Source organism: Triturus cristatus, chromosome 3_2 (genome assembly GCF_964204655.1).
Source record: "Triturus cristatus chromosome 3_2, aTriCri1.1, whole genome shotgun sequence".
In the NCBI taxonomy this organism is placed as follows: domain Eukaryota; kingdom Metazoa; phylum Chordata; class Amphibia; order Caudata; family Salamandridae; genus Triturus; species Triturus cristatus.
Window position 1 is genome coordinate 158,622,067 of NC_140584.1, and position 23,281 is coordinate 158,645,347.

A 23,281-nucleotide genomic window follows, 5' to 3' on the forward strand; every position below is an offset into this window, starting at 1 on the left:
TTGGAACATTCCACCACTAGAGAGCAGTATGATCTAATTTGTAAAACAAAAGCCTCACTGAGCCAGAGTGGGCTGAAATCCCCTCGGGCTCCGTGAGGCCTTTGTTTAAAGCAACAGCTGTGAACAAACATTGGAATGTTGATGCTCCGGGCCTCTACCTCCCATTAGAAGCCCGAAGCACTCCATTGCCTTCAATGGAGCACTCAACATTCCAATTCTTTTTAGACTTCTCCATTATGTAAATTAAGCACCATAGTCCTTTAGTCAGACCATTCACCGGTGTTGGTTGCCATCTCTGGTTTTGCAGTACTGAGCCAGAGGTTTACATCAAGGGGAAAATGAAATTAACAGTTATTCACTCTAAAAAGAAGTTTGGGAAATCTTGATATCACACTCCGCCCCTCTATTCCGACCCACTATTGGCAGATACTGATACTGTTCCTACCTGACTTATGATGTCACTGTACTTAGAATGTTTTGCAAATGAGCACTAATTGCTATGTGGCTCAGCATTCCAGACAGAGTACTAGTGGCTTAATTGAACTATTTATATAGCTTAAGTATTTCAGGGTCTCCTTCAATTAGGCAGCTAGTTTACTGTAAGATATTCACTTAGTCAAATCAATCAGATATAAGTTTTATTAGAAAACCCTTTGAAATTGTGTTTTGTTACACTGCAACAATGCAGGAGGCTGTGCTAATGTTGTAATTTGTATTTTTTTCTTATAGTACCTTCATTCAAACAATAACACCCCCATCCAAGGTCTCTACATATACTACCGGCCGACAGATAGTGACAATGATGGCGACTACAAGCGAGATGAAGTGGAAGGTAGGAAACCTCTTATGGTCAGTTGACCGAACACTAACCATTTATAGACGGTATGTCAGAAGAACATCCACATACTGGCTAGTCCGAAATCATATACATTTCTTGAGTGGGCTCAGGAAAACATCTAAACTATATATGAAACCGGTGAGTACCTCTTCTCCATATTGATCATATCATCCAGCCACAATTGGCTTAAACTAGGTGTATGCAACCTAACAGGTCCAGCTGAAGCAAGGGCTCCAGACCAATGGTGGCTGCAGACATTCTCATCGGAGCAAGTGTTCAGAACTAGCAGGCGGAAATCGCTGGTACGCAGCACTGGAATTCATAATTTCAATCCAAGAAAAGCTATTGTTTGGAGAGAAGCGTCGAGTTGGATAGTTGCTAAATAATAGAAAGTAGGAATGACTGAATTAGTGTGATTACTGAGCAAGCCTGTTCAGAGCTGCTCTGTGAGAAGCTCTTTTAGGGCCAGATATATGGCCATTTTATTTTGTGAGTTTCTAACTGCGAGTTTTTGTGACTCGCAATTAGATACTCGCAAAATCAAATAAACTAATGTGTCTCGGTCACGTTTAGAGATGCCGAGTGGGTCGCTAACGACCTGCCTAATCAAAATTCATTAGGCAGGTGGCAAGTGCGACCCATTGAGAATGGCTACAATCACAGGAATGGTGCTCTGCTGGGGTCAGCAGACCTGTGATTGCTTTTTAATAAAGCAATATTGTTTTTGTAATGCAACCCGTTTTCTTTATAGGGAAATGGCCTGTATTATTAAGACTAAGCAGTGGTCTCTGGGACCACGGACTGCTCTTTTAAACATTTTTTTTTCTAACACACATTCACAAAGGGCAAGGAGTCCCTCGGTGACCCCTTCCCATTTGCAAATGGGTTACCACCAACTTGAAGTTAGTGGTAACTGTGAATGTTTTGCAATCGCATTCCTGGTTGCAAAACATTCCTACATACCAGCGCTATTGAGTATTAGGAAGGGACGCCCTAAACATACCCCTTCCTAATATCGAATTTCCAAAGCAAAATGAGATTTGGAAACAAGTTACCGAGTCGCATTTTGTACATACCAGAAGGCATTTTACTGGTTGCAAATGGCCGGGGTGCAAGCATTAAAATGCTTCATACATCTGGCCCTTAATTCATTGCTCTTAGCCATAATAACAGCTTTAAAACTGCTGCATCTTACAAGCCCCTTATATTTGATGTCTGGCTGCAAATCCGCATCTGGGCACATTATGTAAGACACTGCTTCTAATTATTGTAAGATTGGGGAATGTCCTTTTCTACTGTAAGCCATTAGCATATGGGGGAAAGGGTTTGGAGCAGGAAGTCTATTCTGGCAGTTTGACCCAGGTAGCGCCCAACCTCCTGTTAAATTTATCAGACAGTGCCCTTATGATGACCCACCGCCTCCCATTCTGTGGTTGGTTCCATTCTGTCCAAGATTCCCCAGCCCGTCCCCTTTACGCTCTCTCTTCCTGGCTGCCCCTGCTCAGAATTGTCTTTCTTATGCCAAAGGGTCATGTCAAATGGTTTAATCACTTTCCAATCCAGTAACCTGGTTATGGCCTTTTAAATTGCCTAACCTGCCTAAGCGTTTGTTGCATCCAGACTGACGTGCCTCTTGTGTTGTAGGATTGCTTTGCCTTTCCGATATTTGTTGTTCCTATATACTGTGCTATTGTTTCTGTTGCACAGTCGCGGGCACGCCAGGCTGCTTCACTGCACTCACTAAACATCGATGATATTAGAGGGGGACATGGTAAAGGTTTAAACTGCAAACGTTGGGTATAATTGATGGATCTTAACTATTTGGGAGGGTATAGAGTGTGCACAAGTTGAATTTAGAGGCATTTCCATCCAGGGCATTGAGCCACTTGAAGAGATACTTGTGTTGAAATTGCATTTTGTATGCTTTGCAGCTTTAATCGGTTTTCTGGTGACCGTGGTCACTGATAATGTAAATCTGTGGTTGGGCAGGTTGGTCCAATTGGACCATGCGGGGCTAGATCCGTGCCAGATGTTAAGGCTATCCAAGTTACGTAAATTTACATAGAATGCATCCAAATAGAACTCATTACTTGCTTAGTGGCTATCCTGAAAATTTGCCATGCATCCTGCTATCGTAATAAAAGATGAGCACTTTTCGTAACTTGATATGATAATGTCTCTTATTTTAGTCTTTAAGGGTATTTTGGCAGGTGTATACTTTGGTGTTTATATTACAGCTTTGCTTTTATTTCATGATCCACTTCAAAAGGAACTGAATGCATTTCCTTCTAATGGCATTCAGATCTGGGACGAGGATTCCATATTTATAATTTACTGTGTGATCCTTCTCCTTCCATGCAAGGATTCTATCAATCAAGAATTTTCTGTGCTTTAACCGCTGAATCCTTTTGTGTTGCTTTCTGTGTTGGGCAGGTGGTTTCTAAGCATTAAAAACTAAGTGTATTCCACTGAAAACTTCATAGACTGTTACCAAAGGTCTTTGGGAAGCTGGGAATTGAACTCAATAATTCTGGACTCCATTGCCGGAGACCGTATAGAAGAAGACCTCCACTCTGCCTGTGACTGTATAAAGCCACCTGTTTTATTTCTCTAGTGCTTTTCTGTTCACTTAATTTGTAAGTTTAGTCATGCTTTCCTTAGGCTGTGGTATTTTATGGGATTCTCGAAGTGTTCACATTCATTTAAGACTGCTTAAGAAAGGGCCCGGTTTATAAAAATGCTTCAAAGTCGTGAATGTCGAGAAGGAAGAGGTTGATTTATGGTCCCACGCTTCGCTCTTCTGAACGAGTTTGCTCGAGGAGTTCTGGCCCCCAGCCAGCCACAACAAAACCTTTCCATTAGGGAAGCCGGTTCGATTTGGATTCGTTCTCCAGAGACCCAGAGCAAGAGTGAGGGAACTACAGTCCCATTATCTCAGAAAAGAAACCTCTCCTAGCTTTTCATGGCACATGCCAGGTAAATAAATGGTCTGGATTCGAGACCCTGAGGTGTGACATCATTAAATGCACTGGAAGGTTAGGTTTCTTTCTCCTGGACGGCATTATTGTGCATTCACCAGGAAAACGTCTGCAATATGTTCCTGTCGAAGCCCCAAATAGTATTTAAAGAATTGTTTTGGTGTTACCGTCCCCCTTAAAAACCGTATGTTCCTGTGAGGCAGTTCTGCACACTTGACTGAAGATTAATGTCGTTCTTTTGTGCGCCTTGCCTTGTGCTTGTTTTGAATGGTAAGTGGCCATTCGGTGACTGATGCCACAATATGTCTAAAAATCGAAAAACTTACATAATCAATCAAAGGAACTTTCTGGAATGCCTCGTGTGCCTAATTGTCGAAATGCAGCACTGGGTAAAGAGAACAGGCCTTTTCTGTAACTGGATGTCTGTTTTAAGTAATTGTTTTAGTTTTTTTTTAATGTCTGTTTCACATCGTGACAATAGGAATATATATATATATATATATATATATATATATATATATATATATATATATATATATATATATATATATATATATATATATATATATATATATATATATATATAATCATCTACTGGCGGTCGCCAGTAGATAGTTATAGTTAGGACCATGTTTCCATAGGAAATCCGCAACATTCTATTTGGAATAACTTTGGCACCGGTTGACGAATCCTCGCAAAATTTTCAAAACGAATGGGGCGCTACGCTCCGCTCCGCTCCTACCCTGAAAGTCTCGGGGTGATTCGTCAAGCGGGGGCTGAGAAAAAAGGGGGGTCCCAAAACGCGTTTTCCCCATGCATTTTTCCATAGGACCTTTAGACACAGCTACAGCCCGAACGGCTGAACAGAGTTACTTGAAATTTGGCAGAGAGGTAGTCTACAGGTCAAGGATGTGCCTTTTGTAGGTTTGGTGTAAATCTGTTCAGTATTTCCTAAGAAAATAGCATTTAAATCAATATATATATCTGTAAGCGCGCTCCGAGCGCGCACCGTAAGCTTACCGTTCGCGTACGGTGCCGTGCGCGAGCGCGATTCTGATTGGCTGTTAGATCTTAATAAACATTCGAATCGGTCGAAACCAGGAAGTGTCGGCCGCCATTTTCTCTCTCGCACTCTGAGGGGGGTGGAAAAACAAAGTTGGATAACATGAAAAGGGGCAGACTAGACAGCTCCTGACCCCCTAGCCTTGGTCATGGTGTCCCTGAAGGCCCCCCCAAGCCAAAAATTAAAAAAATTTTTTTTTGAAAAAACGCCGAAAGCGCTTACCGTACGCGTACGGCAATAAATGTACTCTAAAAAAAAAAATCCAATCATTCCCTCCCCCCCCCCCCCGTGTGCAAAAGGTGCCCGCAGTGCACCTTTTGTGGAAGGCATATAAAAGATGAGCATTTAATATAAAATCTTTCACAACAATGCGCACAATATGTCCTCCGTGTGCGGACGGTGCGCGAAGCGCATTGTGCGTACATGGCCCATCCAGCGTAACGTGGGCGCGCACCGCGTGCCCACCGTGCGTGCACGGCACTAACTGCGTAAAGTGGGCGCGCGGTGCGCAAAGCGCACCGCGTGCTCACTGTGCGCGCACGGTGCGCGAAGCGCACCGTGCGCGCACGGAACGCACTGCGTGAAGTGGGAGCGCACGGCACGAACGGCGTAAAGTAACTTAGCATTTAAAAAACCGTACAAATTCACTGAAAAAACCATAGGTTTCACACACGTTATAGTTAGGAATTAGCATTTAAAAAACCTTGCAAATTCACTGAATAAACCATAGGTTTCACACAAGTTATAATTAGCTGTACATTTCACTCGTAAAAAACCAATGAAATTCCACGTTATAGTTAGTGCAGGCAACTATAACTCACGCGACGGCGATCCTCTGCTGATGACATATGTGTCTTTATGAAAAAAAAATATTTGTAATATATGTATAGCTAAAATTTAATGGAAGAAGACATGGGCAAATAAGTGTCTAAATACAGTATTAGCATCAGCAGAGGATTGCGGTCGCGTGAGTTATAGTTGCCTGCACTAACTATAACGTGGAATTTCATTGGTTTTTTACGAGTGAAATGTACAGATAACTATAACTTGTGTGAAACCTATGGGTGTTTCAGTGAATATATATATATATATATATATATATATATATATATATATATTATAAAAAAAAGTAAAAACCTCTCTAAACGAATTATTGGTTTAATATCTGGTTCTTGCATCACAACATTGTTTATTTTAGATGTAAAAGCCCAATTGTGAGAATAGAGTAAAAGGTATTCTGTAGGCTTACAACAGCTCACAACGTGAAGGTCATTTTATATTTTTGGGAACATCTTGAAAATGTATATGTTGGCATAATGCTGTAAAATGTGACTGAATCCCAGGTCGTGTTATTATATTGTCTAATTGTGCCAGCTTTCTCAGCTCCCTGTGCTTATTTTCAGTGTTGTTTTTTGCAAGGTGGTCGCCAGCTGCTAATTGCATGAGTTATTCTGACACCGCCATTGTTTTTGCATTGACCGTGGCTCATCCTTTTTCGATCCAGGTACCAAACAGAGACATTTAATCAGTCACCTGCAACCAGAAACCTCCTACGATATCAAAATGAAGTGTTACAATGAAGGCGGTGAAAGCGACTACAGCAATGTCATGATGTGCGAGACCAAAGGTAGGACTCCTGATTCAGTACGTGATTCCCATCACTGATTATCAAGGCAGACAAGTGCCAATGAGTGAGACATTATCGCACAAGTCAAAGTTTGTCAGAGACATGCAAAGAAATATTGCTTCAGGCAGGCCAGCTGAGAAGTGAGGCACCCAATTCTAAAATTCACTTTCAAAATACATTTTAGTCATTTTAATGCTGTTCCTTTTCTGTAGCAAAGATAGAACATTGTATGGCATGACTCTTTGTTACACTACCCCCTCACCCAAATCATGCAAAGACTGTTCACTCACACAAGCGCTTTCTCCTTTCTCTACAGAGCCCGCATCTCCAAATGAGCCACTCGTCACTCGCATTATTTGTACTTCGCAAACCTTCATAACTAATATATCACAAACCTACAATTTAATCAAGTTAGCTCTGTGTATTCACACATCTCAAGCTACCAGTCCATGGAAATACTGGAATGGTACATATGCCACCCCAACAATGTATTGTAGATCTCAGACATGGTATGTATATTGGTTAATTTCTAGTAAGCACATGTCTGTGGTATTAGCCCCACCTCAGCTGTTAACTCCACATTTTAGAACCTGACCAAAGAGGCTTAGACAGAAACACTATATTTACATCCTCCATCACAAATGACAACGCTAACACACTTTCTCCCACTTTAACTTCCACTTCTTTTGCTAATGTATCTTGTTTATGAGAGAAGTTTGAAATATTTCAAAATCGCGAGTGTGTAGCTGATAATTTTTCGCTTCTGGATTAAAAGTACCTCTTGTTTCTATTTCCCTTCAGCAAAGCGTGTCCATGGGTCATCTGAATATCCAGTGGAGGACCAGAGTACCCCACCCACTTCTGGGGGTGGACGACCTGCGGATGCATCGAATGCCACTGCCAGAAGCAGCGACATGCTGTACTTGATAGTGGGTTGTGTCCTGGGTGTAATGGTCCTTATTCTCATCGTTTTCATTGCCATGTGTTTGTGGAAGAATCGTCAGCAAAACATGATGCAGAGTAAGCGATTGCTATTTTCACACTGGCCTTAATTCTGTTGTGATTATACCATAGGTTTTTTATGGATAATAAAAGCTGTGGTGGCAAAGGGAAGATCGGAGGGAAGGTCCATTCCAGATTTCCACGTTGACGATTGATTGTAATGGAGCTTAGGTTAGATGCATGTAAATATACCACGTGGATATCCTCTTCATCTGTGTAGATACAACCCTCTTCGACTTAAATGTGAACCCTCGAGGTTGGTCACTTCAAAACAGTCCACATCCTCAAACCCTTCCCAAACAGGTTAATCTAAAGACTGCCTCCATAGAGGTTGTGAAGATCTTTCACCAATTGGTAGACACTGAGTTAAATTAATGAAGCCTACAGTTTTGATCTACACATCTGTAAGCTATAGCACAATAAACAGAAACACAGTTGAAGCAAATTGCTTTAATTACTGAATGGAACACCGAGCCACACTGAAGCCCCCTCAGCCTTCGTCTTTGACTAGAAAGAGTTCTAAATCAGGTATTTTGAGGCCTTGGTTTGCATCATCTATTCATTGATTTATTATTATTTTATTAAATGCTATATTTTCTCAATATCATATATTTGGTTTGGCTTTCCCCATGTTTAGATCTGGAGTTAGCCAAGAACTTTTGATTTTTCTAAAATGATATGTTTAAAATACTTACATGGGCTTACAGCCAGCCCTCTTTTGCGTCATTTAGATTTTTTTTCTACCCAATGCAACATACACCCCACTTCAGTCATTAGCCAACTTCACTTTGAGTGACTATATTTTGCTCTTTCGTAAGGAGCCAAACCCACACACAAAGTAGTTACCTTCAGTGCGTGGGACTTCTATAGTAACTTCCCCAAAAATAAAGGTATGCAAAAACTTTCACTCAACAAAACAAGCATTGACACTGCCAAATGACTGGCTATAAGCGCCAGACCCATTAACTTTGCCAGTGCGTGTTTTTAATTTGGAATATCCACACTACCTCAGTCTCTGGCACCCATTGAGTTGAGGAAATCTTGACTCGGCACATTCATCAGCTCCCTGTCATAGTGGAGAGCACCTTTGTGTGAGGCAAACAACTAGGATCTCTGTTAAGTTCAAGGCCATGATGCGTTTTTTGCAGCACAGCTTTTGCAGTTTCTGTGCCCCGATTGCTCGCCTTTCTTCCTCCAGTTTTTAAGATAGTTTAGTTTTAAGATGTCATAACATTGCGTTCAATAATGCACACTAAGCCATATATTCAAATAATTTGTTATAAAAAGTGGGAAAAGGAATAACCACAGGAGTCTTAACTATAGAACTCTTTCCAGACCTACAGTGTTTTCCTCTTGACTTGTCTGTAAAATGTTGCGTCAATAAATGTTTAAAGTATGTTTTTTACAGCTGTATTTCTTTAGTAACCCCTCCAGTCTCTTGGCCTTTGTCCAGGACTGGAAGCATGGCGTCCTGCTATCATAGAGTGATCTGGCAGCGTTACTCTCAAATACAAACCTACTACTATCTCTGCTAGCAATTCAGCACGGAGACCTCGTTTATCTGTGTCCACGTTTTATATTGCAGTTTAAAATGATTCCCTCTGGTCATAAACCTTGCCAGCCTCCCTTGATGTGGAATCTTGCAGCGTTCAAAGAAAATAAAGCTTGGTGAACACCATTATAAATCAGAATGACCATCCACAGTAAATTTTATCACAAAGAATGTCTGAAATTGCCCTTTCTTTTTTAACAGTCCAGTAGAATCTCTTACAATATCGTTTGCTACACAATTATTATTCCATATTTTGCACTGTCCAAAAATACAGCTTGCTAAATATTTTTCCATTTTCCATCTCTTGTCTATTTGAGAAGCCTGTTAATAAATATTTTGCATTATCCATAATCCCCATTCGTTTGTAGTCCATAGAACTGAAAGCGAAGAGAATGCGTTGTGCTCTGCCCCAGCTCTCTGATTTATCAGGCTTTCACTTTTTTATCTTGCAATGTACAACCACAAATGACAGGTGCCACTTTCTGTCCTTGCAGAGTATGACCCTCCGGGATACGTCTACCAGGACGCCGACATGAACCGACAGATGGTAGAGTACACCACGCTGCCTGGGACCAGTCGCATTAATGGCAGCATTCACGGAAACTACATCAGCAATGGCAACTTCAGCAATGGCTGCCCACACCTTCATCACAAGATCCCCAACGGTGTTAATGGGACCCTGAATGGAAGGATGAATGGCGGACCTGGACATTACCCAGGGCACTCCAGCTCGCTGGCAGGCACTCACGTGGAATATGAACCGCCTCAGCACCTGCTGAATGTAAGTCAAGGTGCTTCTCGGATTTGATTCCGCTCATACTTTTCCAATTGTCGAGCTTTTCCATTTGCATGATAACCAGCATAGAATAGGATATATCCGAGGGCATGTTAGCTAAGAAGAAACGAAGTATGCCTGTGCAGGTGGGACCGCTCTGGGCAAGGTTACCAGATCCACTCTTGGGTAATATAGAGAATTTCTAGGGGAGCAGATAGCAACTCATTATTTTAAAAATAACTGTCATTCATTACTTAAGCAACTCTCTAGTTCATGCGAACCTTATGATATTCGTGTGAATTGAATTGGAAGTTTATTGCAGTAGGGCGTCTGTCGACAAGTTTAATAGTTCCATCTTAAACCATGTACATCAAAAAAACAAAACATTAATAAAAATGTTTTCTCCTTGGTAAACGGAGGCTGGACTATATAGATTACTGTGTTACTCCAGATATCTAAGTACAGTGATAAATCAAAGGAGGGACCGGGAGATAGGTTCAGAACCCATGCTCCCAAACCAATATTAATAGACTGTGGCGGTGCCGTTGATCCTGCGAGTGAAGCAGAGGTGGGAAGTGGTTTGTTATAGGGGGATCCGTAGAGGTGACCGTTCGGATACCGCTGGGATTCCAGTGATCAGATCTTAATACCCTTACACACCCCAAGGGGTGTCGTTTTTCATCAAAGGGCGCTCCTCGTTAAGTCGGAACTGCAAATGCTTCAGTAAGCTTTTAGTTGCTTTGTTTTAGCTGAGAAAATAATCCGTTTTTTGCACCAAGACCTTTCTGCATTCAAGACAGCAAAATAAACAAAAGATTTGTATGTCTTGCTCCAGTAAAGAGTAGGCTAGTTAGGAAATGCGGAACACTTGCAATGTATGAGCTACCACAAAAAATGTAGCAATATTTTTGTCTGGGTATTTTTTTATTTTTTTATAAGTAACAGTACAGAATGGAATTGAAATCTTAACCGGTGGGCTGACATAGAATTCAGTAAGCGGATGAGGTATGGCCCAAGCCCATGCTTAGCCTTTGGTTGTAAATTTGTGTGGTCAGAATATATTTTCTCTAGCTTGTAATATGGGGGGGTTGAAGTTTGGGCTATTATTTTTCTCTTTAATTTGATACACTGTACATTTAGCTTAAAGGAACAGCGTAAATCTGTCCTGATACTGTGTTTTTGCAAGAACATCTTGCAAGTTGATATCGATGTATGTAATACAGTGTAGCTCATGGAGCCCAGTAGAGACCTAGTTGCAGAAAACGGGGCTTGAGTTAGTGTCTTAGAAGTGAGAAATTGCACATTATGCAGTTTATTTGTTACCTCTAGAATGTTGCCATTTACACAGCCTTAAACTTTTCTGTTAATGGCTGAGCTGAAATTCGATCCCAAGTTTAGCCACAATTTAGCCTATCAAACATGTCTCCTCCTAAATACACTGAAAGATTAAATACAAAAGGTACCATAAGGAAGCTGAAAAGGTAATTGAGTAGCTCTTTGTTACATAGAAAATATCAGGTGACCTTTAAGAAGATAGGTTATGTGAATGGCTGTCATAGGAAACGATGCATCTTCTGTAGCAGTTCCATAAAGGGCCACATTTCTTTCAATCTTTCAGAGCTGTCTCCATTAAAGGAAGAGAAGTACACATATGAGAATCCTCTTACCACTGACCTCGTGTTAGTCTAAATGAAATCACACAAAGGTGATGAACAACTGCAAATGATTTTAAGTACAGCCATTTGTAGCATCGTAAGACTTTTTTGGGTCATGTCCAACCCCAAAGTCCTCCATCCCACTCGTTTTGCGTCTGTTTGAATCAACACTGCCCATAGGAACACCAGCCTCGCTAGCCTCAGCCGTACAGCATGAGGTAATCTGGGCACCTCTCCTCATTCTAATGCCAAAGGCCAAAGAAAATTCAAAATAAATCACTCCCCCAAGCCAGTTAACTTTAATTACCACATCTGCGTAAACATCTCGTTCTAAATCCAGTGAAACAAGCTGATGTAATTGGGCATGGCTTCACGTAGATTTGCTTCAATGCAGTTGGCACTTTCCTTGTCTGGCCACTTTTCTGTATCCATACTTGATTTTGCGAGTGTGTGTTACTGTGGGTATTACATGGTTAAAATCACATTAATACTGTAATAACTTTTTTTGTTATAAACGAAGTTCGTACAGTCTAGGCAAAGCGCTGTACACATTTGTAATTTACCAACGATCATTTCATAGAGCACCATCCTTTTGTGAATGATCTAAAAAAGATTTGTTTGCTATCAGTTGTGATCTCCACTGTCAAATTAAACACACTTAAGAGTGGCAAAGGTGATAATTACTTGAAATACGAACAATTGATGAAGGGTCATAAGAGGAATGTTTCTGTCATGAACACTCTTTTCTTTCTTTTTTCTTTAAATATTCACTTTTATATAGAGGCAACTCAACCTTGATTTTTAAAAAACAGAATAGTAGAAAAAGTTTCATGTAAAGGAGCGATAGAATACATATATGCACTAAATTTAATTTTCTAGGTTTTATGGTTTTATCGTGCATGCTTTTCGAATATTACTACCTCCCAGTTCTTCTCCGCAAGGACATATTCCTTTCAACTAAATAAGATGGTGCGGTTTGACTTCAGCCTTTTCCTTGTCAGAAGAGACCTCGGCTGGTCTCATGTTAGCAATTTCAACACTGAGGGCCACCACGGTAAGGCGGCACCGTTGTCCATTTGTCCTCTTTCCGAGCATGTGCTTGGAGTATCGTGTGGCACCTCATTTTCTGAAGTGATCAGTTTAATTTCTTTCTCCCATGGTGTTCAGAGCTTCTTGATCAGAATGGTGACAGGAGCTTGCCTACAAATGATACCTTTTTTAAATGTTCATGAAGTCCACATGCAAGATCTCCACATGCAAATTCACGGGATGAGTTTGGCCTCGTCCTAGCAGATGCAAGAAGACATGGTGGTGGTGTTTGTTTGTTTTCTGATCCCTCAGTTTACATATTCCTAATAGCTGAACACCACAATTTCAGCTTCACTCCAATTTCAAGAATTAAGGTAGTTCACTGGTACTGATCAGTAGACCAGGGTGCTTTGCAATATGCACTGCACGTGTTACTGGCGGACGCAATGATCGGTCATCCTCATGCCACATGTTGAGGAGACAAGATTTATCACTGGTGTGAAAGGTGCAAGGCAAAGCCTTCTCAGAGTTGTACCCACCACCCCCAAATCATTGGCTAACTTCGTCCGACAGCCTACCTGGATCAGCCAGGAAGTGAAGCAAGATAGGGCAGAGCTGAATTCGACCTTTAACCATGGTCTTTTCCTTCTGCCTTTCTCAACTCCTCTCCCGCAGGTGTCAGTCCCCACTGACTCCCCTCCGTGTGGGCCCTCGTGCTAATGTTGACCCTTCTAGAGGTCACTTTGGGTACACACAGATACTTGTGTGCTTGATCATCTCACAAGATTCCCAAGGAGGAGAGCACCCTATGCTCAGGTTCCACTCTCTACTTGCGGTAATTAAGCATCTCCGATTTTTCTGGTGCTCCACTTATTTTTTGAGACATGTACTCAGTTTTGCTGACCCCACTTCCTGGAAGGAATATATTTTCAGTTCGGCTTTCTTGTTTGTGAATAGCTTAAAAGTACTCCCCTCACCATGCACGCTGCTTAAAATCACTTTTGAATCGACGCATATGTTGTCGCCATGCCCTTGGGTGTGTGATCCTCTGAAGGCCAGTATGGCTTGTTTGGAGAATTTCCGTCCGTTGAATTCCTTTCTGTTCTGGCACTGCAATCCAAGCGACCTCGCACAACCCGACTCTGAAGAAAACTTTGCATCTCTTTTCCATATTTTTCTGTTTACAATCCCCCTTTCCTGCCTCCTGCGATGCTGTGCTTTTATTTGGCTGCTTTCCTGGCTAGTCTGAGTTTCTGAAGTCTAATAAATGAATCCACAAAGCAAAGCCGCCAATGCTTCAACTTTTCTTTCTTCCCAACCTTCACGCATCATTTAGAACTCATTCGAACACAGAATTTTAATTTTCTTCACCCCGACAGGCTGCTCTCTTTTTCCAATTAATGTATTAAATATTTATAGTGAAAATGCATACACGGAGCCGGATGCCTCTAGTGGAAATGAGAAGCTGTCCTCCATTGGTTGAGCCTTAGGGTTCTCACGTAATTCTGATTTCCCTCCTTCGTTTGAAGCGCGGATTCCCGCCACGTGTTCGGCCTTGTTCAGCAAAGGTCGGCTAGTGAATTCAAATACTGCTTCAGAAAGGATGCACAGGCTCGAATTGGACATTGTCTGATATGATTGTTTAGTTAAAGAAAATGTAGACTGTATGAACCAAAGCCTATTTTTGTACACAAGTTGTGGTCTATGGTTTTTACTGAAATAACAATCTTGTGATATTGTTTTTCTCTTCTAACTGTGTTTACATACAGCTGTGGCTTACGTATTTTAATTGCTTATCCAGAGGCTAGCCGGAATCAAATTCTGAAGAGGGTCATTAATGCAAGGATTCCGCTTCAATGCCTTATTTCTCTTTTCGCAGGGTGGCGGGATGTATGCACCTGTCCCGCAGACTGAACATTCTGTGTGCATCAACTGTCGAAATTGCCGCAATAACAACAGGTCAGTAGCGATGAAGCTACCGCTTTGTGAGGGGTCTTCTCATGAGATGATGACAAATGTGTGAATAACAAGGGCTGTTAATAGACATCCTGATGCAACCAAAAGAATAATTCTTTGCTCCCAAGGCATACAATCTGTATACATATTCAAAAGATAACCTTGAAAATGACCTCCTTCACGACTTGACAAACAGGTCAAATTTTGAGTATGCGTGTGCATACCACTATACATCTCTTTTATGATTATGTATTACGACACCTCTATAGTTAAGGTTAAATTCTACTTGCAATTTAAAGCCCCTTTTAGCTCATAACATTTCATATTTTTGAATATGGTTAATCAAATTTCTACCGATCCGGAATGCAGAAAACATTGCAAAAGCGAGGTTTGGTGATTGTTGGGGCAGTATTCCACTCAGTTTTTCCAATTAATCTATACATAGTCTAGCACTCGTCTGCAGCATTTTTTTAAATTGCTTCAATCCGAAGAAAGCACTTTCTTAACATAAATATAAATTGTATTCACTATTAATGCATAGAATGCTTCTCATTTAAAAAAAAAATCATTTTGAGGATCTTTCCATGAAAATATTTCGTCCTCTCTTTAACAGAATGAGTCCATCAACCCTACATGCTTTATTTTGTCTGGTGCTCATCTTGTTTTGGTTCGTAATCTGTCAAAGTGAAACATTTGTTCCTATTGCATCCGTGTTACTAGGTATCCGTGCAAAACGTATGTGGGTCCAGGTATTGCTGGTCCAGAATGGGTGCGCACTTTTAGGGTTTTGGCAATAAGCGGCAATCTTTATCACTGGTTGGCATATTTCAAAAAGGCCGTTTAGCATTGTTCAGAATGTGACAGCTCTTCATTTTACATTTGTGCAGCAGGCTATAGCAATAAGGTTATTTTCGTCTGTTTTGTTAGGGAAGTGGAATTCCAGTTCTTAATCATGTTTTATCATAATCGTACACCCCGGCTATCTGACCATATGCAGCGCCATTTAATTCTAGCAATGACATTTTTATTCTTTCAAATAAACACATGTACTTATTTAATCAAAAGGAGTCAAACTCTATCTAGTTTTTCCTTTTTTCTTTTGTTTTTGGGTTTGAGAAGTAAAGTGAAAAAAATAAGTGTGTCGCAGTACAACCTCGTATGACGGCAGGGATACACCTTACTGTTTGATGCCTCTTTAGGGCACCAGACGAGCCCCTTTGCTCCAACATTACAATACACAAGTCAAGACATAGTGCAGGGCACCTAAGAACTTTACCCATTTACTTATGTTCTATCTTGAAATATATTTGAAGTGCTATTCAGCATTGATTAGTACATCGTTTCATCCTTGAAATGTTATGAATCCATGGTTTGAATCTTTCTCTCTCCTGTTAACTGCACGAAGATAACTAGCTCCTGCCCTTGCTTTCTGTGAGGCGCTCATTATGCCACCCAAAAAAAATCTACATAAACAAAGCTCATACCTTGTGGGTGATATCTCCCCGCCAGTCACTCCATGGACGAGTGTCTTAATTGTCAAAATATAACAAGTAAATCCATAATGACAAGAAAGGAATTTGCCCATGAGACTGACAAGAACTGTGAAACTTGATAGTCAGGATTGGGTTACTATACTATAGCCCGCCGTAGCGGGCTATACCGGCTATTAAAGGGCTGCTCCAGCGTCTTTAACTAGGAAGCGGGACTTTAATAGCCACCATAGCCCAGCTACGAAGGGCTATAAGGCTATTAAAACATTCTGCCTCTAAAGGGCAGAATGTTCTAACAAATAAAACAAAGGCCTCTCGGAGCCTGAGGGGATTTAAATACCCTCGGGATCGAGAGGCATTTGTGAAAACAATATTGGAATGTTGCTTTGCGGGCCTTTACTGGCCCGTAGAAGCACGGAGCACTCCATTGTCTTCAATGTAGTGCCCCACATTCCAATGTTCTAATTTCTTTTACCGCCCCTCTCTTTTTCTGTTCGGACTGACATTAGCAGCATGCATCTTTGCTAAGGTGATGCCAGTTTTACTGTGGAAATCGGAAGTCCAGGTATTTCAATACTTGGACAACTGAGTGGTGAAGGCAGACTTTCCAATGCTGGTCCAGGAACATCATAGTGAATAATGACTATCCGATGTGAGACAGCTGCTGACTTCGCCATCAACGTACCGAAGTCTCAACTCCCTTCCACACAGAGATTAACTTTAATTGGGATGGTGCTCAAAGCAACCTTTATGAAACTTTTCTTTCAGAGCATCACTAATATTCAGGTGCTGTATTCGGAGGTGTCTGACTCAAGCATAGATCCCGGTCCTGCATGTCTTACTCCTATTAAGCCATACGGCCTCGGGCATCCCGCTGGTGTCTGGAAAGGCTGTGGCTGCAACACTTTGGAAAATCTGCACATGTGCTCAGGTTTGCTGTCAGTGTATTAAGTTCTTCACTGAGGGATGAGCTCGTCCAATCTAAGGGGCTGCCCATTCAGTCACCTCAAGCTCAGACTACCTTATTAATGGACAGTTTTCTTTGCCTCTTCAGGGGTGAAAGGAAGAATTTTCCTAATCATCCTCAAGATATAGAAGCCAGATGAGGTCACAGCATTTACCTGTTCTCTGGTGGTAAGGTTGTTGTCCATGATAGCTCCTAAATTCTTAGCCTGTTAACTGGGGCCATGAGGGTGCCTAACTCCTCTGGCCACCATGATGGATACCAAAAAAACAATAATACCATCTGTTTTGGCCAGGGCGAAGAGATCAGTGTTTGGAATCTCAATGTGCAGAAGATCACCTCAGTCACCGCTCCAACTCACCCTCTTCCATTGATGAATTGCTTCCCAACCTAGAGCTCACAACCCCACACCATTTTGTTGGTTGACATAACGGATAGTAGTGGTGCTGTCAGATTCTGAACATTGCTTCCTGAGATGAAAGGGGGCAAGTACTTCTTAGAAAGGCTTACTGTCCGCAGCTCGAGCGCATTTCGGTGCAGGCGCTCCATCGACAAGAAGCAAAGGCCACGCACAGTCATGTTGCCAGATGAGCAAACCAGTCTAATGAAGAACTCTTGCTACATCCTTGGTTTTAGCTAAAATGTACTATTGTAATGGTCTGTATTTTAACATGCAGCACCAAATACTTAAATAAACTGCAAATGCCACAGCCAGTTACTCACCAGGGTACCCAAAGTCTGCAGCATTTGCCGTTCGTAATTTGCACCGGATCCTTGTCAGACAATGTACCAAATTAATGCTCTATGTATTGTTTTAAAGCGTTGCATGGAGAAGGACCAGATTACTTCAGATCCAGCTTCAAGAGGTATGAGCCAATCAGAACTCTGCGCTCAGCTGGTGCAAATTGCAGTGTAATCCTCAGGTTCAACAGGATCAAATGGTTTGGCAGAAGATTTGTGCTCTGCACCGCCAGAGCATGGAATGAACTTCCCCCAACATTAAAGCCATGACCAGCCTTCTAGATTTCAGAAAAGCATTAAAACATGGCTTTGCACTCAACCCGTTTAATTGTTTAGACCCCATCCCAGTCTACTGTTCAGAGCAAGTGCTGAGAAAGCCCATGGATATTCGTGCACTCAAAGTCTCAATAACATAATATAGCTCCTGCTGAATGATTTTCTTGACGATGCCTTCTGGTTCGACTTGTCTCTGGTCTGCTGTAAAATCTCCACCGAACCCGATTCTGTAAAAAGTCCTACAGAAGTTGAGGTTGCATCGAGCACAGCTGATTCTGAAGAGGATCTATTGCGCCTATTTATTGGCACTCAAATTGGTTGCCCCTTCGTCTCCTGCACAGAGTGGGTCAGCTCACTCAGCAGGATGGCCAGACCGTCCACCTCAATCTACAGACGTGGTGCCTAAACACAAGGTGAATGAGCGGAGCACTTTTACCTTCATGATGAGGGAGGTGACGTCATCTTGGCTGCCAGGAAGCCTGCTATAAATCAATTTTTGCAGCCAACTGTTTATTCGGTGGTGCAATTCACAAGTATCAAACCCTTGAAATCACGGCTTTCCTGCAACTTGCTTTGACCCTCCAATTTTTCCATAAATCCTTTTAGGCTAATAATTGGGTACCTGCCCTCATTTGGTGATCTGTGCAATCATGTTAATTCCGTCTGTGTAATTGATGAAACTATATCTATAATGGCAAAAACGGCATCAATTTGCAGAGCTGAGGTTTTCTCTTTCCTTCAGTCACATTTTATTATCAAACGGTCGCTCTTAATAGGTTCCTTATGAATAGAATCCATGTTCATTAATCTTTCACCCACATTGTAGTTGTGATTTTGAAGGCTGCTCCGGCAGTGACGTTCTCTGATGAGGTGACTTAAATTAAGATATTGTGTCCGGGAAAGCGGCAGGAACTGTCGTTGGTTATTCGTCAGTTTTCTCACTTGGCCTCCTCTGACCCATTGTCCTGCAAAAATGTCATCTCGTCGTTTGAATCTGCTAGTTTCAGTGGTTGTCATTTTTTAAAAAAATTTCCTTATTTGTTCTCCTCTGCTGACGAGTTTACTTCACTTGCACATGGCAATATTTTAGGCATTTCATAACGTTGAACTGGCCTCTGATATTAATGTAACTGTGGTCTGAGTGAGTTTATTGTGCAGCTCAGTTTGTTGAATGTTCTGCAAGCTTTGACGTTTGAACTGCAAGTGTTTTTGTAGCTGGTGTGAATGGTTACTTTGGTTCATTAAGGCAACAAAGGTTTATTACAACTCAGCCTCTGATGCATTGTCCTCTATCTATTACCATGCACAGGTGTTTTACGAAAGGCAATGGTACTTTCGCTGGCAGCGTCCTCCCGGTTATGCCCATTGTGGCATCCTTTCAACAGGATAATTTGGAGATGAAGCAGCTAAACCATGTTATGGTCCCCATGTGTCTGGCGTCCTCCGTGTCTGAGTGTAGCGGCGAGGAAGACCCTGATCATAGCCAGGACCGAGGAGCTGTGCAGAATTTCTGCTGTCATGAAAATCAGAACCACATACATGCAGACAGTGTCGGAGGTAGGTACTATGTATTTGCATAAGCAAATTAATTGATCAACTGCTCTCTGTATCCACAGTAACACCTTTGAATTTCAACATCATCCAAAGTGCTCCCTACCACATGGTTTATTTAACCCTAGATCTATGTAAGTGTGTGATAAATTGCTTAGTTCACAACCTTTTGTTCAACAGCAGTCTAAGAAATTCCAAACATGTGGGAGAAATTGTGCTAAAATGTGAAACTCTTTCAACTTACACCTCCCTAAAATAGTGGTATTTGCTGGCTGATGGAAAGTACATGGATCTAGAGCTGTTTAAAGATGCACTAGACAAAGAATTCCGTATGTTGGGTGAAAGCTTTTACAAACGTTGAGCTGATCTCATGCAGTGAAATAGACAATTAACTCAGTGGGAATGATACATCTTTAAAAAAAAAAAACGCCTTCTAATTCAGGTCAAAATGTAACTATAGAGGAAAACAAACAAAAAAGTCCATGACACAGCTCAGGACAATAAAGTTTGAAAGGACAACAAGGAACTTACGATTTAGAACTCATCAACATTTCATACGGAGAAAGAGAAAAGGTGAAAGTCTTTTGACATTAAAAATCTAAGCCTGCAGCCAAAATACACTCTCTGGTCCAATAAGATAAACACTTAAATGAAGAGTTAATCTCAAAGAGATAGAAAGGAGCCTGAACAAGACACTGCATACAAACCTGATGTAAGTGCACTGTCCTTACTTAGTGCTCATGGGGAGGAATAACACATAGACCTAGATATGCCTCGATACAACGAGGAGCATGAACATTCTGTACTTGAGGAAAGTGAAGAGGAGGATAAAATATTGGAAAGTTAAAATGCCTACCTACATAGACCTCCCCGGGCGACCTCTCTAGTTGGCAAGCAGTATGATTGGGATGGCTGAGGTAAAGAGATTCACCTGGAAGAGGATCAGGAAAATATATTTTTCCTAGTGGACGCATTCCACAGATGCATAGGAATCATACTGTTATGCAGGTGTAAGCCAACAGGTGTTAAAGAACCATGAGAAACTGTGGCCAATAAGAGTAAATTCTAACCAACCTGGATAAGTCTTAGTTAGTATAGCCATTACATTTCTGAAATCTGTCCTAAATCCAGTGGTTCAGTGACCAAGACCAGACCAACAGCAGGCTTCTAGATGGGGTGGGTGAGGAAGTAGAAAGGGGTTTACCGAATAGTGGTTGATAGTTAACAGCACTGTTCAGCAGACGGCTTCACCAATATTGGGAAAAGTGAGATAATATTGTATAGCCTTCCAGAATAAGAAATTCAAAGACTGAAATCTCCTCAGGAGGACATGATCATATCTAGTATATGTTTGAAATCCTCTTTAGATTTGATAGATAAAACCAGTAAACTGCTCAGTATAGAAACTCCATTTAGAAGACATGCAAAACTTGGAATTTCTGGTTTGAAACCAGAAGTTCAGGATTATAGATATTCCATTTGATGTTGCACATTTGTTTGGCAGTTCAGTTAACCATTGAGAAAAGGTGGCAAAAGGCAACAAATATTAACAGTGCAAGCAAAGCAGTCAACCACACCATTCCTTTTGTGGTTGGGATAGAGGGCTGAACCAGAGAGGGTGTACCTGTGGCACGATTCAGCGAGTGTTCACCGTGATCACTCAGATATATTGCACACAGTTAATTGATACTTCGGCAAATATAAAATCAGAAAATATTATATTGCAGCCAAGATAGTGTGCCTCTCAATCCAGAGGAGGTGCAAGTCTTAATCAAGAAATGGGCAATAGAGGAAGTACCAGCAGGAACGAACAAAAGACAGGGTGTGCATTTTGTTTTCCTCCTGACACAAAAGGTTGTAAGTATCACTTCAGCCAAAACCAGTGCCAAACTGGCCTTTTATTCTACGGGGCAATTCTTGAGGGAGCCTGGACAATAGTCCGGGTTTTGAGAGCACAGGACTGCTGCTGGTGCCTCGGTCACTTTACCCAGCTCCTCAAAACAACATACAGCAAGCCTGGTAATGGTTTGCAAAAGAAAGCAAGAGAGAGAAACAGAGCGAGGAAGGGAGATCGATAGATAGGTAGATAGATAGGTAGATAGATAGGTAGATAGGTAGATAGATAGGTAGGTAGATAGGTAGATAGATAGGTAGGTAGATAGGTAGGTAGATAGGTAGGTAGATAGATAGATAGGATAAACCCAAGGGAGAGTTAGCAAGTACAGATGGAAGGATCGAGAATGATGAAAGAACAAGAGTGGTGCTAGTTTGAGCATCTGCGAAAGCCTATATTGGGACAATGGTGTCCTCCTGTTCCTTCCAGTTGCATAGGATCAGGAAGATCAGTAGATTTCAGACTACAGAAGCCCTGACCCAAGTCATCCTGGCTTTGGTAATCTCCTGCGTTGATTATACCAACTCACTTTATGCAGGTATTCCGGCATATAAACTAAAACATCTGCAGCTGGTGCAATATCAATCGGCCAGATTAATCTACCACCAGCCCAAATGGAACAATGTTAAGCCATTAATGGAAAGTCTACACTGGCTCCCAGTGGCCAAACGCTGCACATTTAAGCTGGGGTGTATCACCTTTGAAGCTCTCTACGGCAGGATCCCAGCATTTATATCCTCTTGGATTCAGCGCTACGTCCCCTCTAGGGACCTCCGGTCCTCTCATCTGTATTTTTTGGTCATACCGTCCTTTAAACGTAAGAAACACGGGGACTAAGATTTGCGGCCTTGGGCCCCGAATTCTGGAACTATCTCCCCGTGGAAATTAGATCATTGACCTCCTACGTGCAGTTTAGGAAACAGTTAAAGACCTGGCTGTTCCGCCAGGCATATGACTAAATCCCTCACTGCTGCAGCATTCCGTGGACACCAGCACCATGTAACCGTTTGGGGTACGTGGGCTTTACAAGCTTATTTAACATAACATCTTTTCTAGGGCTCTTTTTTGTTCTCCAGTCCAGCCCTGGCCAGTATACACCATGAGAATAGTTACTTACCACTAGGAGTAGTTTTGCAGCTTGAAGTGTTTTCTGGATTAACAGGTGATCCAACTGCATGCTCGTAATTGTGAGGAATAAACAGGTGGAGTGTACACCACCTCAAGTAGGAGGAAGATTCATACCAGGGTCACAATGGGGAAAAAGAATTAAAATATGGTGACCATGCACAGGAGCATCCAGGGAAAACATCTGACGTCACACAAGGGAAGGAATGAACACCAAATGGTAGTTGATAACACCCAAGAGAAGGGGGAGACAAGCATTGGCATAGCCAATAGGTCTCGCCTTTGGGACCTGCTGCATAACTAAATACTTACAAGGTCCCAAAGGCGAGACCTATTGGCTATGCCAGTGCTCGTTGTGGTTGTATTAGTGGAGCTGAACTTGTATATTGTTGATGATAATTGCTCATGGATCTGTCCTATTAAAGAGGTCTGTTCAATAGAATGAGTGTAGACTTTGGTTATATTTCTCATCATGGCCGATCTTGACAAGAGCAATACTCCCAGAGTTGATGTTCTGTGAGCAGCTGCTCTAAGGCAAAGGAAAATTGAAGTGCCACATCAAAGATGGCAGTAACAAGGAGAGGCCACTAGCAACCATGAGGAGAAACGGGGATCGAAAATAAACCCATGCCAAAACTGTACATTTAGGAGAAAAGGGAATGAAAAAACAGCAGCCAGGCCAGATGCTTCCCCCAGTGGTTGGCCAACATCACTGATCATAAAGATGCTGCGCATTCAGAGATGCAGCCATCAGTAGTGCAACTG

General features: G+C 41.7%; 1 protein-coding gene across 3 annotated transcripts in view; it reads left to right on the forward strand.

Moving 5' to 3' along the window:
• Positions 1 to 23,281, forward strand: part of CDON (cell adhesion associated, oncogene regulated) — a 120,825-nt gene that overhangs the window by 92,022 nt on the left and 5,522 nt on the right. For all 3 annotated transcript variants that reach the window (XM_085647398.1, XM_085647400.1, XM_085647399.1), the window contains exons 14-19: positions 730 to 832; positions 6,384 to 6,506; positions 7,308 to 7,526; positions 9,555 to 9,841; positions 14,399 to 14,478; positions 19,256 to 19,503. In XM_085647398.1, the coding sequence (XP_085503524.1) occupies positions 730 to 832; positions 6,384 to 6,506; positions 7,308 to 7,526; positions 9,555 to 9,841; positions 14,399 to 14,478; positions 19,256 to 19,503 (1,060 nt within the window). The remainder of the gene's footprint in view (positions 1 to 729; positions 833 to 6,383; positions 6,507 to 7,307; positions 7,527 to 9,554; positions 9,842 to 14,398; positions 14,479 to 19,255; positions 19,504 to 23,281) is intronic.